Raw genomic sequence first — 12987 nt, 5'->3', positions numbered from 1 at the left:
CAAAATGGAGAGACTCAAAGTTAGGCTAAAACTTTGATACAAATGTATGTAGTGATATTTTTGTATATGATGTGGGGATGGTTTGGCCACATGGTGAATGCTGGGAGTTTATGTGGTGATTGCCTTGTCATGTGAACTTGGGGACTTAGGTGGCCAAATCTTGTATTTAATGTTATATTGTGTATATGACTGCTCAATTAGGTTTTAATGCTCTATTTGATTTGGTTCAAGTCCTAAGTTGGGCTAATGGTATGAGGTTTATGGTTTGATCACTTGGATGCATCAAAATTGTTTGAAAATCTAACTTTTTGTATCTAGGTATCTAAAATTTACATATAATCTCGAATCATAACAAAATCCTACCATTAGCTAGATTTTTGAACAAGTTTCATGTGAATGTTTGAATCACTCTAATCGAGCTTTGGATGTAAAAATGGCAAACATCCGAAGTGGGTCCAGAAAATTGTCATAACAATTTTTTTGCTATTATGATAGGGCATATGCACCATGGTGTATGGTACAGAGGCGAGAGTGCCCTCTTTATATCACATGTTGCAACGCATAGACCATATGTCTTAACGTCAATGCCAGAATGTGAAAAAAAAGATATTTGTGACATTGTTTCCTATAGTTTGTTCTATTTTTTTTTCATGCTTCCTATGATGTTGTAAAGCATTAAGTTTGAGCTTAAATGACACTTTTAAAGGGTTTTTGGGGTCCCAGATATTTTTGAAAGAATTTTCCAAGTTATTTGTTTTAACACTTCTATGGTCAGATACGCTTAGGAGAGCTTAATTGCCTCCTAATTAAATTGTATGGTGATTAGTGATAATGTCGTGGCAAACATTACCTTGTTGACTAATCTAGTTAGTGGCGATGTAATCAAATCCTAGGGATTGAAAGTCTGGATGAGATGGAAGGGGGTGAGATGATGAGGTAGAGGGAGAAAAGGTGAGATGATAAGAGGGAGGTTATGTTTTAAGGGTTCATATTTTTTCCCAAGGTTGAAGATCTAGAAAATCAATGAAGACAATGACTTGATAGGAATAGAGATCCAAAGAAGAAGAAGGAGTAAGTGGATTTTAACAATTATACTCTTGCCCTTCTTGAATCATCATAATATAGCCCTCTTCCACATGATATGACATGTGGCAAAACTTAGTCAAATTTTTGTGATTAAACTATCACCTATACAAATTTATGGGACTTACTTGCCTCACTTAACATTCGTTAGGTTCAATTTAATGGTAGGACACTAGGTGATTTGATTTTGAAAGTTTAAGGGGTTAGTTGTACTAAAATAAAGTATATAACAATGGATGCTCTTGAGGGTATAGTTTAGTAGTAAAAATGAACTTTAATTGAAAATGAAATAACAATTTTCTTTTAATATGAGTCAAGGACTATAATCTCTCATTTTCATTTGAACTTTTTTTATATTATCCAAACCAATAATTTTAAATAAATAAATTTTAATTATGAAATTATTAATCTAAAATCAAAATTCAAATCCATCCATCTAAATGTAATGAGGGCAGTAACTTTTTAATCTAATTTTTTTTAACTTTTTAATCTAACTTAATTGCACTAATGGTCATTGTGAGATGAAAAGTATGAGCACCAATTGAATGCTGAAATCTCAATTGACCCATCTTCCTTTCACTTTTCCAAGTCAACGTCTTTAAATATTTAATTAGGTGAATTAATATGCTAGTATTTTATTAGACTTCTTGTGATATGATTTCTCTTTTTCTTATTTTTATTGAAAAAGAATTTCTCTTTTTCAAAAATGGAAGTAATTGCAGATTATAATCACACTTATGAGATACTTTAGAAAATTACCAAACTTAACTTTTTTTTTTAATTATAAGAGTAAGTGCTTATGGTTTGATATTATAATTGAGATTAAATTTGCAACCTCACGTTTACAAGAGAGCTACCACACCATTTTATCATAATGACATTTATCCAAACCTATCATATTAAAATACAAATTAAATAACTAATTTGGATATATATATATATATATATCTATATATATATATATATATTGACTAGTAGACTAAACATTACTCATTAGTTACATCACCTAAATCATTTTTCAATGAAAAGATGGTACTTTCTTGCACACGAGGAATCATAACATCACTAAGAAATAGGAAAAATTGCCTAAAAAAACCTCCCCACAAGTTTATTTGCCAAGAAGGGCTTATATCAAAATCTAAAAATGGGTCCTTCATTGGCATTAATTCCACTTGACTAATTGCCATTTTGCCTATATGAGGAAAAAAGGACAAAAAACAAACAGCTACCTCTTGGTGGACAATCAATTGCATATTTGTTGAAGCCCAATACATTTTGGTGGACGATGGTAGAGGCAGCAACGTTAGTAGTGGTTGTCATTAGTGAAGTGGAGGAGTATTCAGGCGACTATGGCAATGCATTAATGATGGCATTAAAGGACCATCTTAAGGCACAACATTAGAAACTTGTTGATATCTTTAGTAAGTTTGCCCCATTTATTCAAATAATCACATTGCTTTTCAAATTTCTGAGTCACATTTCTTCTCCCATTTCGAATGTAGTAGGTTTAGTTAGTCTTTATTAAAGTATATAATGGTGAAAGGGAAAGAACCAGAGAAAGGGAAGTCTAAATGATAGGTTTGTGCAAGTTTAAGTAGGATTTTTGGTTGAATTAGAAAGGAAAATGAATCTTTAAGGGAATTGTAGAGGTAGACAAAGGTGCAAGGGAATCCTGAAATAATTTGTCTGAGAAAAAGAGGAGCAAGTATGTAAGGCTGTAAAAGAAGAAAAAGAAAGGACAAGAGATACTTCCTCAACCAAAGAAGTGGAATTCCTAACAAGGTGCTCCCATAAACAATCTATGAAAGTGGCAATTCATGTGAGGAATAATCGATAGTTGAAAATTAGGGTAGATAGGATTGGGTTTGATAAAATTCTAGATGCTAGGTGCACCAAATTACCCCATGTTCTACGTGCTAAAATTATTAGAGCAATTGATCCAAGAACTTCATCAATATTCATTAGAAATATTCAGTTAGTGATAGATGAGATATTAGTTGGAATGTTAATGGGATTTCCTTGTAAGGGTGAGGAAGGTGTTGAGGAAGTGGCAACTTGTAACAATGGCTTATATATGGAGTTTAAGAGAAATTATGATAGAAGAAGGTTTAGCGACTTGAAGAGCATGCTCATGTCAAGGGATGATGATGAAATATTCAAGTCATTGTTTGTAATTTTCACTCTTGAGATGTTGTGCCCTCCTGCATTAGGAATTGTCATGCTATTGAAGATGATATGTTCTAATTGAAGCACATTAGGTTCACACAATTAGTCTAATCTTGTGGTGAAAGAGTTAATGAAATAGATTGAAGATTATCAAGATGCTTTGAAAAGAGGAAAAACAGAGAAATATTGTGGTGGATACCTTTATTTTTTGATAGTAAGAATCTAAACTTTGTCTTTGTTAATTTAAAGTTAGTCTTGTTTAGGTTAGTTAGTCATGTTAATTGATCTATTTTCATGCACATTGTTGTTTGAAAAGTTTCCATTGCTTGGAATTGTGCCACCATTAGAAGATAAGCCACTTATATATTAGGATGATGAGAAAATGAATAAAATTGTTCAGTTGGAGAAGTCTAATGTGCAAGGGTTTTTATGCTCTTTTGTTGCTACAAATCCAGAGGTAAAAGTCAATGTGACTCACCCAATAATTCCTCCAATCACAATATTTGATACTTTGGTGAGTAGAGGAATTTATTCATGCATAATGGGAATGGTTGGTCACAATTTTGCAAGAGAGCTTCTAAATATGGAACAAGAGGGGAAATTGATGGGAGTAGAACCACAAGGAGAGAGACAAGGAGAAACACAAAATAAAAGTGAAGGGTAGATTGTAAGGTCTGTGGTTGAGAGAGTATTGTTGGATATAAGGGAGGAAATTATTATGGATAGTATGGATATGGGAGAGAAGGGTATGTTTGAGCACATAAATGATGCAAAAATAATTAATGTAAACTTAGAACCAGTTAGCAGTGTCAATGAAACAATTCAGCATGAGTGAAAGCCATGTGTATCACCAAACAATTTTGGGAATATTTAGTCACAATTCACAATTTCTTTTTGGGCTGATTTTTCTTCGAAAGCCATGCGTATCATACAAGCATGATCACAACATACTTGGTCATGTGCATATACAAAGTTTATAGCAGAACCGGCTAGCCAGGAAACCACTATATCCACCCAATCTTGCTTTGATAAAGGGACATGACACTATAGTAGACATAGACAAATGTACGAATTTTGAATCTTAATCTTATTAAATCTTCAGCCAATTTTATACTCCACAAGAACAAACAAAGCTTCCCAAAAGAAAAAAGAAGCTAAATTTCAATTGTTTTCTGATTTAGAGTAGTGTATCTCCATCTCTCCTTCTCCACAAAGTCAGCATCAAGAAACCGTGCAAGAAAAGCCCAGAGCTTGTAGATATCTTCAAAATTTGCCAGAAATCCTATCGCAGCAGTAACCACAGTTATCCCTAGCTTCTGTGATCCATCTTTCTTCTTTTCCATCTTCACTCCTTTGCCTACACCACCTTCTTTGGTTTGTAAAACCCTTCCCTTCTCTTGCACATACTTATCTGCGAAGCATAAATGGTGGAGGAATCCATAGCTCAGAGAAATGTTGTTTCTGTCAGCAAGTTTCTGTACAAGAACAGGTTCAACCTTTGATCCTTTCCAATCAAACACATTGAAAGCCAAAGCAGGCCCTCTGTCAAATCTTATCTTTGGACCATAAATCTTTACCAAAGGAACCCCTTCCGTGTTTGGATGCTTCAGCTTCAGCAATGAGTTCACCAGCCAATTTACAAGGTACCTTCCTCTGTTGTTGATTACTGTTAACCCTAAAGAGTCCACCTGATCTAAACACCTGCATTCAATATCAAAGCTTCCATTTTTATCGTCTGGGACTTTCCTTCTTTCTGGATTCTCAACAGTGTTGCGTTTTTTTACTTCATCTCGTTCGGTGATCTGAAGTTTAGATAGCACTCCTTCTTCAACTTTCTTAGATTCTATACGACCAGAGAAAGAGGTCAGAGACTCTAATTCTTGTTGTAAGATAGAGGTTGCTTTTTGGTCTACTTGAGTACCTGAAGAATCCTCTGGTACCTGAAATAGTCTTCTTTCTGGTATAAGATTGACAATTCCTCCACAAGAAGAAGCTTGCAGAACTGAAATGGCAGATTTTTTAACAAAGAGACACCCAAATCCAGATGGGTTTTCCCCAAATACTTTATAGAAAGAACAGATGAGAAAATCTGGGCGAAACACACAGAGGCCAAAGCTATCCGTGTCTTTTGGACTCAATGCACAAGCATCGATCAACACATGCCAGCCATTTTCCTGTGCTACGCTCATCCACAGATAAGGATATCTCGCTCCTGTTACTCTAGAATGAAGTGGAAACACAAAAAGCCCTCTCTTTTTCTTGCACTTTGTCTTACCTTCAATCATCTTCCTCAATTTTGTCGACTGTATCCTGAGACGTGGCCATGAAAACTCTGCCGACAGAGCTCTGCCTCCTCTTCTCTCTGAACAGCTAATCATAGTCTCCACAGCTTCACTCTCGTAGTCATAAACTGTCAGAAGCTTCCGATTCGACTGGAAAGGGTAAGACTCGGCCACTAATTTAAAAGCTGCTGTTCTGTTCGCAGTGAACACCATGAAGTAATCATTATCAGAAATATTCAAGAAACCCATGATTTTCTTCCTCATGGTAGTCTCAAATTCTGATTCTTGCCCCCCGTGAAGCAACAGAGTCTTCAGATTCCCTGTCTTGTACGATATACTAAAGAAGGGAGCCTCTGAATATTGAGGCACCTGAGGGATTGAAGAAGAAGCAATCTGGGTTTTCAAAGTGTCATGGCGTTGCAATTGGTAATAAGAGAAGAGACCAATTCCAATATAATCAAGGCATGTATATTTGGAAACAGAAAGATGGTAGTATTCTTCAGCCCTGACGAGATCCACTTGCTCAGTCTCAGAGTATTGAGGATATACTCTAACAAACTCAGTGAACGATTCCTGGAGAGACGGAAGAGATTCATGATTAGTGAACTGTGTGTTCGGAAAAATTGAGGAAGCTGTCGTTGCCGCAAAATTGTGTCGACACTCCGAAGTACTGCTTCTGGGTTTGCTTACTGTGATCTGAGACTGAGATATTGTTGGTATGCTGAAAAAAGTGGTTGGGCAGCAACCTTGAGAATATACTAGAGACGCCTCGTGCTTTTGTCCAAGTGTCGCCATTTTTGTTTCTTCTCCTCTTCTCCACACGCTCAAAGACAGATCAACATTATATATATGAATGTAATATATAAGTTGAATTTCTCAATTCTCGATCCTCTTTTTAAGAGACACAACGGAAAGTTTCAAGAAATGAAGTTGGTATGGTTGATAAATGTGTCTGGTTTTGAGTGGCTGGGTTTGAACACATCGACAAGGCCGTGTAGCACAATTATATGACGTTTTCTTCAGCATTTGCCAAGTTGACTATTTATTATCGTGACCCCACAGGCCAGTGTGATGTTGCATTTGAATGCAAATCTGCTTCCTTCTGTTTGTTTCTTTTAACTAGTGCCATATTTTCACTATTGTATAACGTATTATGTGAACAAGTTATTAATCATCCCTAATGACAGAAACCATGAGAAGAAGTAAAGGCGGTCACAGAAAAAATATTTTAAATTATCCAGTGAAAGTGATTTTGTCTTAGAATATTGGTTTCGATGATTGTTCTGTTAAAAAAAAAAAAATTGCAGGAGAGCAAAGGAAATGGAGGAAGCAATCATAGCCGAAGAAGGACAAACAAAGTGGCACTTTTTTTAGGGGGCAATATCGATGAAGTCAAAAAGAAAGAGTCTTTAAGATTGTTTCTCAATCGTACAATGCTTGCTTGCTTAGACCTTAAGTCTCCGAACTTCTTGAGATGTATAAAATAAAAAAGTTGGAGAATTATTCATATTCTGGGTTCTATAAATAATGAAGCTTGAACGATGAGCGAAAATTATGCGTGTAGGGGCATGGGCGGACCTACATATATTTAAGAGTGCACGATTGTTCCCTCTCAACTTTAGGATACCTTGTGTAAATATGAATTCAACTTTGATTTGCTAGACTGATATATTGGTTTTGAACCCACCAATTAAAAGAGAAACAAATGATTGAAGTTTGAATTTTAACTTTTGCACATGTAAAAAACCTAATTCATATAGTTCTATCAATTGTTTTTAGTATGTGAGGCAAATTAAGGTCATGTTTGGTAGGTTGAAATTGTGAAGATAGAAATAAAATTGAGATAAAAATCTGAATAAAATGATGTTTGGTAAATATGAATTACAATTCTTGAGAATCTTGATTCCATAAAAAGAGGCTGAATTTAATTCCTTATTTAAAGCTATGAAATTGAGAGCAATTCTATAGAATTGTAACATTTAAGACACTTTTGCCTTCATACAAATTTTAAAAAGACAAATTTGCCCTCAAAAAAAATAAAACCCTCACCTCACTCCTGATTCTTGATATTTTTGCTCATTATATATAAAACGTTATAATATATATATAAGATAGTATTATATATAATATTTGTATATAATTTATATATTATAATATTTTTTGTAAAATATTTTACTGGATTTTTTATTATTTAGGAAGGAAAACTTTTGATTTTCTTGTATTTCCTTGCTACCTTTAATAAATTTTTGTATTGGTACACAATTAAGTTTTTATTATGTTTTATTTTAATTTTTATATAGGGTATTTTTGTCTTTTAAATATAATTCTATTTCTATGTCTTACATACCAAATAAAAGTAATGTAAGAATTTCATCTAATTTTTCTGACATATCAAACATATTTTTATAATTTAATTTTATTTCAATTTTAATTTTAATTTTAATTTTAATTTTATTAAAAACTATTCAATCATACCAATCGAGACCTAAATTGTGCTATCGATTGAGCATATCTCATTTATGTCTCACCAAAAACAATTCTACATCCACTAACCCCAGGCCCCAGGTTAAGCATTGCGTGTGGGAAATGCACCCCCACTTTTTGAGAAAAGTTATAAGCCTGTAAATTTTGCAACTTTACATTCCTTATTCTTTATAATAAATTAAATATATTTATATAAAAAATATTTGAGCATATAAGCTAATTGGATATGTAATATTTTGATAATTAAGATAAGATATTAAGAATATAGTATATAAAATATTAACCTATTCAATATAATTTTTTAAAAAATGATGATCAAATGTAATTATTTCTTAATTATTAAAATATTATTTTTAAATCAAATCATTTTGCACCTCTGATTCCAAACCTGGCTCTGCTACGTGTGGGGATGAGATGGGGTTAGGTACAGTGGATAGTGGGCTCATGGAATCATGTTTACAAAAGTGAGAGAGAAATAAAATAATAATAATAATAAAGCCTGAGGTTGTTCAAAACGAACAAAGTGGGATTGACTGTCTTTGAAGGGAATGCAATTCAAATTGAGACTTAAAAAGAATACAAGAATTCGTGCAATTAGTGAAAAGGAAAAGGCAAAGTTGCATGCTAAGTGGGCAAAGAAAGAAGGCAGAGTGTAGGGAACACAGGAAACAGAGCATGCATAATTAGCTGCGTAATCATAGATTGAAATTTCTTTCTTTTTGTTGTAACAAATTTCTAGGTGAAAAGTTGCAATGTGTTAGCTTTTTTAGATTTCACGTTTCAAGACAAATGATGATTAGTTCAGAAGTTAATTACAGTTATAATAACATCGCTAAAAGGTAAAAAGCAGAAGGTTATTTTGTGTCCTGCCTATGGAGGTAAAAAAGAATGAATTTTTTCGATATTTGATTTAAAAATAAAGATTCACATTTTCATAAAAAGTGGAGATCCAGAGGCTGTGTCTAATATTGAAGAAAATTTTTCAAGATAATTAAAGAGGTTTCTTCTAAAAATTCGTTAACCTAGACATTTGATTTTAGAATACGGATTCAAAAGCTTGTATTTAACTGAGTGTAGCATGAAATTTTTCAAGATAAGGTTAACATTTTCCTAGAAAAACGTGTTGGCAACAAACTTTTTGAGTGTAGATTGAAATTTTTTGGGATACCATTTTACCCCTTCTAATCCAAAATATGAGAGATTTTTAACTGTAATTCAAATATTAATAAAATTCATTTATATCCTTATTTTTAATTAAAAATATTATAAATTTTTTACACTTTTTCCCAATTATCAATAGTAAATTTAATGAAAGATAATATTTTTAATGAAGTATTATAACATAAAAAAGCATTGATCCTCCTTATAAGCTAACAAATTTTTAGCTATCATGAAGAGTGAGAAAAAATGTAATAAATAATACATAAACTAATTAAGTTAATAAATATAAGAGTAAAATTGAAAAAAAAAATTAAAACCTAACAAGTGTCTTATATTTTAAATTAAAATGAGTTAAAAAAATTTTATAATTCAAAACGAATGGAGTATATTAAGATATGTTGCACTTTTAGAACTTTGGAGTGTACGAAAAAAAATTTCATGATGGGGTTACCATTTTTTCTCGAAAAAATGCGCGTGGTGGATGATTTTCAGGCATAATATAAAGAGATTGCATATAATTGAAGATATTGCGAACCTGTGAAAGAAACTTACTACATCTAATTGAAAAGTATTGCATGTGACTGAAGAAAAAGTACATCTCATTAAAATTTTCTTGCACTCAAATTGATTTTGTACTTTATGATAGAATGCTGTATATAATTGAAGGAATCTTGCATATGATGGATGACTTTTGCACAAAATAGAAAGAAATTACATTTAACTGAAGATATTTGCACACGTGGAAGAAACTTCACTGAATGGAAGAGTCAAATTAAATAACTTTTACACATTACGGAGGGAAATTGCATCTAGGAGAAGAAACGTTCATCTTGTTGGAGATCGAGTGGAGAGAGAGGGATCAACAAAGGAGAGTATTTGATTATGGGTAATATAGTCATTTAACTCTAGAACTTTATTCTTACAAAGGACCCAGGTCCTTAAAATGATATCAGGGATTTTTAATCAATAAATTCATTAAATGAGGATTTATTAGCAATTTTCTCAAATAAGAAAAAAGCCAAGGTAGAGATAGATTAACCCAATAAATTGTTTAAACTTAGGAAAAGTGATAAATAAAGATTTTATAAGAATATTAATATTAAATTAAAATCTTTTTATAATTAAAGGTTTCAAATTCATAACTCTTTCTTCCTCATTTCAATATTGAAATCTTGAAAAAAAAATTGATTTGATATTAATAGATTCTTACTTGTCATTTCTTCTTAAGCTTAACTTACCAAATTTTTTTGCTCCAACTTCTCTACAAATTATTTGTAAATTGAGATAAGAACCTTTAATTGGATTTAAATTTGAAACTGATATATCATTCTCTCTTATTTATACATAAGAAAAACATAATTTTGTACTTTGCTCGTGTTTTCCTGTAAGTTTTTGCATATTTTTTTAATATTTTAAATCTTTACATTTTTATTTTTCGGTATTTTAAGTTCTTTTAAAATCTTTATACTTTGTTCATTTAGGGACCTATAATATTAAAAAATAAAAGTATAAAGATTTAAAATATCTAAAAAAAATACAGAGACTTATAATAAAATGCAAGCAAAATATAAAGAGTTAAAGTTATATTTTATATATATATATATATATATATATGAAAAGAGAGATAGACACAGACACATTTTTCTTGGGAGAAAGACACAAACATTTATTGAGAACCAAAGTCAAATTTTTTTTATATGCATTAATATGATTTAGTACTCAATCAACATTTGAACATGATTATTCTCATTAAAATGATATCTATAAATGAATAAGAAGAAAATACAAGACAAAGTTTGCAAATAATTTTTGTTTTTTTTACTTTTTAATTTGCAATCAGGTGTTTAAATTTTCTAACGTACTACCACATACTCTATTTCCTAAAAAAAAAAAATAGCATTAAATATTTGAAAATTTTATTTACGATATTTTGGCCATGAATTTTTAATTAATTTACGAGAGTGGCGTGTGTGAGACGGCTAACGCATGATTCTCGCGCCCCATGTGTTACTTTCCTTCAGTTTACATGACATATACGCGAGGCAAAACTCCAACGCAATACGTACAGAAAAAAAATGAGTTAAACATTGAAAACTTATTAAATTGCATTGATGGTTGATGATTATGAATACAAAAATTCTTTTGGAAGACTTTTGTAATAAGTTATAATTATTTTAATAGTTCAAAATATAATAGTTTGTGGCAGGAAATTTCTTTTGTTCTACTACAAAGGTTTGAACAAAATAAAATTTATTCCGGACAATTTAATATTATAATAAAAATTGAAAAATTTACTTTATAAAATATTTTAATAAAAATCTACAATTTTAAACCGTTCAATTAAATTTTAAAAATTTAAATTTATTTACGTACGTTTTATGTACAATTATAATTGTAATTTTATATTAAATCCAAATCACTAGAATTTTGATTGTGATAATGGAAATGATAGTTTCCTCCGAAGACATCCTGAAGTCGGCAATTTTGTCGGCGCCTGATGATAAATTGGTATTATAATTTGCTCCGCAACTTCATCTTCAAGTAGCAAGTAAAACATAGTTTACATAACGAAAAAGCAATGATACAATGATAATGTACCCTTTTTACTGATAATTTCCGAGGACATTATTACTTTTTGTCAGCTGAAAGAGAAGGTCAAGACTTGAGGGGGGGTGTTTTTCTCTTATGCTTTTTTTTTTCCACCGTCTTTCATTATAAATTTAAACTGTTTAAATTAAATTTATATTTTTAAAAATTATTAAATTTATATTTTTAAATTCAATCTAACCTGTATTGTTCTCTCCTTTGCTCTCCTTTTTAAAGGAGAAAATCCAACTTCAGACTCGAGAGGAGTCTTGATCAGGCAAATTAAATAAATAAATAAATAATAGAAAGAGGCATATTGAAAGAAAAAACAGTTTGGTTCACTATTGAAGTCAATGGTTAACTTTAATTATTTAATCCTCTTCTAATAAAATGAAGTGCAGCTTAAAGTTGTATTAAAATACATATGTATGATCAAGTTTATATGACACAAATGATACTGATAGCACCAAAGTTCAATTCTTTGATATGTACATGAAGAGTATTATTTAGGGGAGAATAATTTCTTAAATGATACTCAAATTTATTGAGGGATTAATTTTATAGTTGCTGGCTGTGACTGTAAGAGTACATTTGGAAAAAAAAATACATATATATGATAAAAATAACAACAAAAAAATAGACAAATGCTAAGGGGAAAGCATCTTTATGTATAATAGTTTCATTATATAATTCTGATACTTAAATTAAAAAAATAACATTTTATCTCGAAACTACTAATAGAAGTGAAAAATGTTGTATATATTAATGAAAAAACTTTAATGATATTAATTAAAAATGTGGGAGGGTTGAACATAAAAACTTGTGGAGGAAGGAGAATGGATACATAAGATTTGTATATGTAAGTTTACTTTTTGACCAAGATGCAGGAGCAAACCGTTATTTTAGACTTTTTGTGTATGATTGCATCACTGTACACCCATCGAGGGAATATATTTTTTTTTAAAAAAAAATTTACATAAGTTGAATCTTAAGTGCTCACTAGATCAGAACATATAAAAACATTTACAAAAATATGTATAGATTATTTATTAATAAAATCTTTGCATCTAAAATAAAATTTGAACTCATAATTTTATGAGTTATAACTCAAATTTGTGAATTATAACTCAAATCATTATCAACTAGAAAATTTTTGCTGGTGGGGATTATACTCCCAAATCATTATCAACTAAAAAACTTTTGTTGGTGGGGATCATACTAACTC

At 31.1% G+C, this 12987-nt stretch overlaps 1 protein-coding gene across 1 annotated transcript; it reads right to left on the bottom strand.

The window, feature by feature from the left end:
• Window positions 1-4107: 4107 nt before the first annotated feature.
• LOC129306700 (molybdenum cofactor sulfurase) lies at window positions 4108-6506 on the bottom strand. The gene has a single exon (XM_054947415.1). The coding sequence runs from the start codon at window positions 6324-6326 to the stop codon at window positions 4404-4406; it is 1923 nt and encodes a 640-aa protein (XP_054803390.1). The 5' UTR covers window positions 6327-6506; the 3' UTR covers window positions 4108-4403.
• Between the last annotated feature and the right edge of the window lie 6481 nt (window positions 6507-12987).

The sequence above is a fragment of the Prosopis cineraria genome, unplaced genomic scaffold (genome assembly GCF_029017545.1).
Source record: "Prosopis cineraria cultivar Desert tree isolate PC_DT_omini unplaced genomic scaffold, ASM2901754v1 PC1, whole genome shotgun sequence".
NCBI lineage: Eukaryota > Viridiplantae > Streptophyta > Magnoliopsida > Fabales > Fabaceae > Prosopis > Prosopis cineraria.
Note: the sequence above shows the minus strand (reverse complement) of the source record. Positions and strands in the feature narration are given on the sequence as shown.

Coding starts and splice junctions, on each gene's coding strand:
- LOC129306700 (XM_054947415.1), bottom strand. CDS start 6,326: ATGGCGACACTTGGACAAAAGCACGAGGCGTCTCTAGTATATTCTCAA.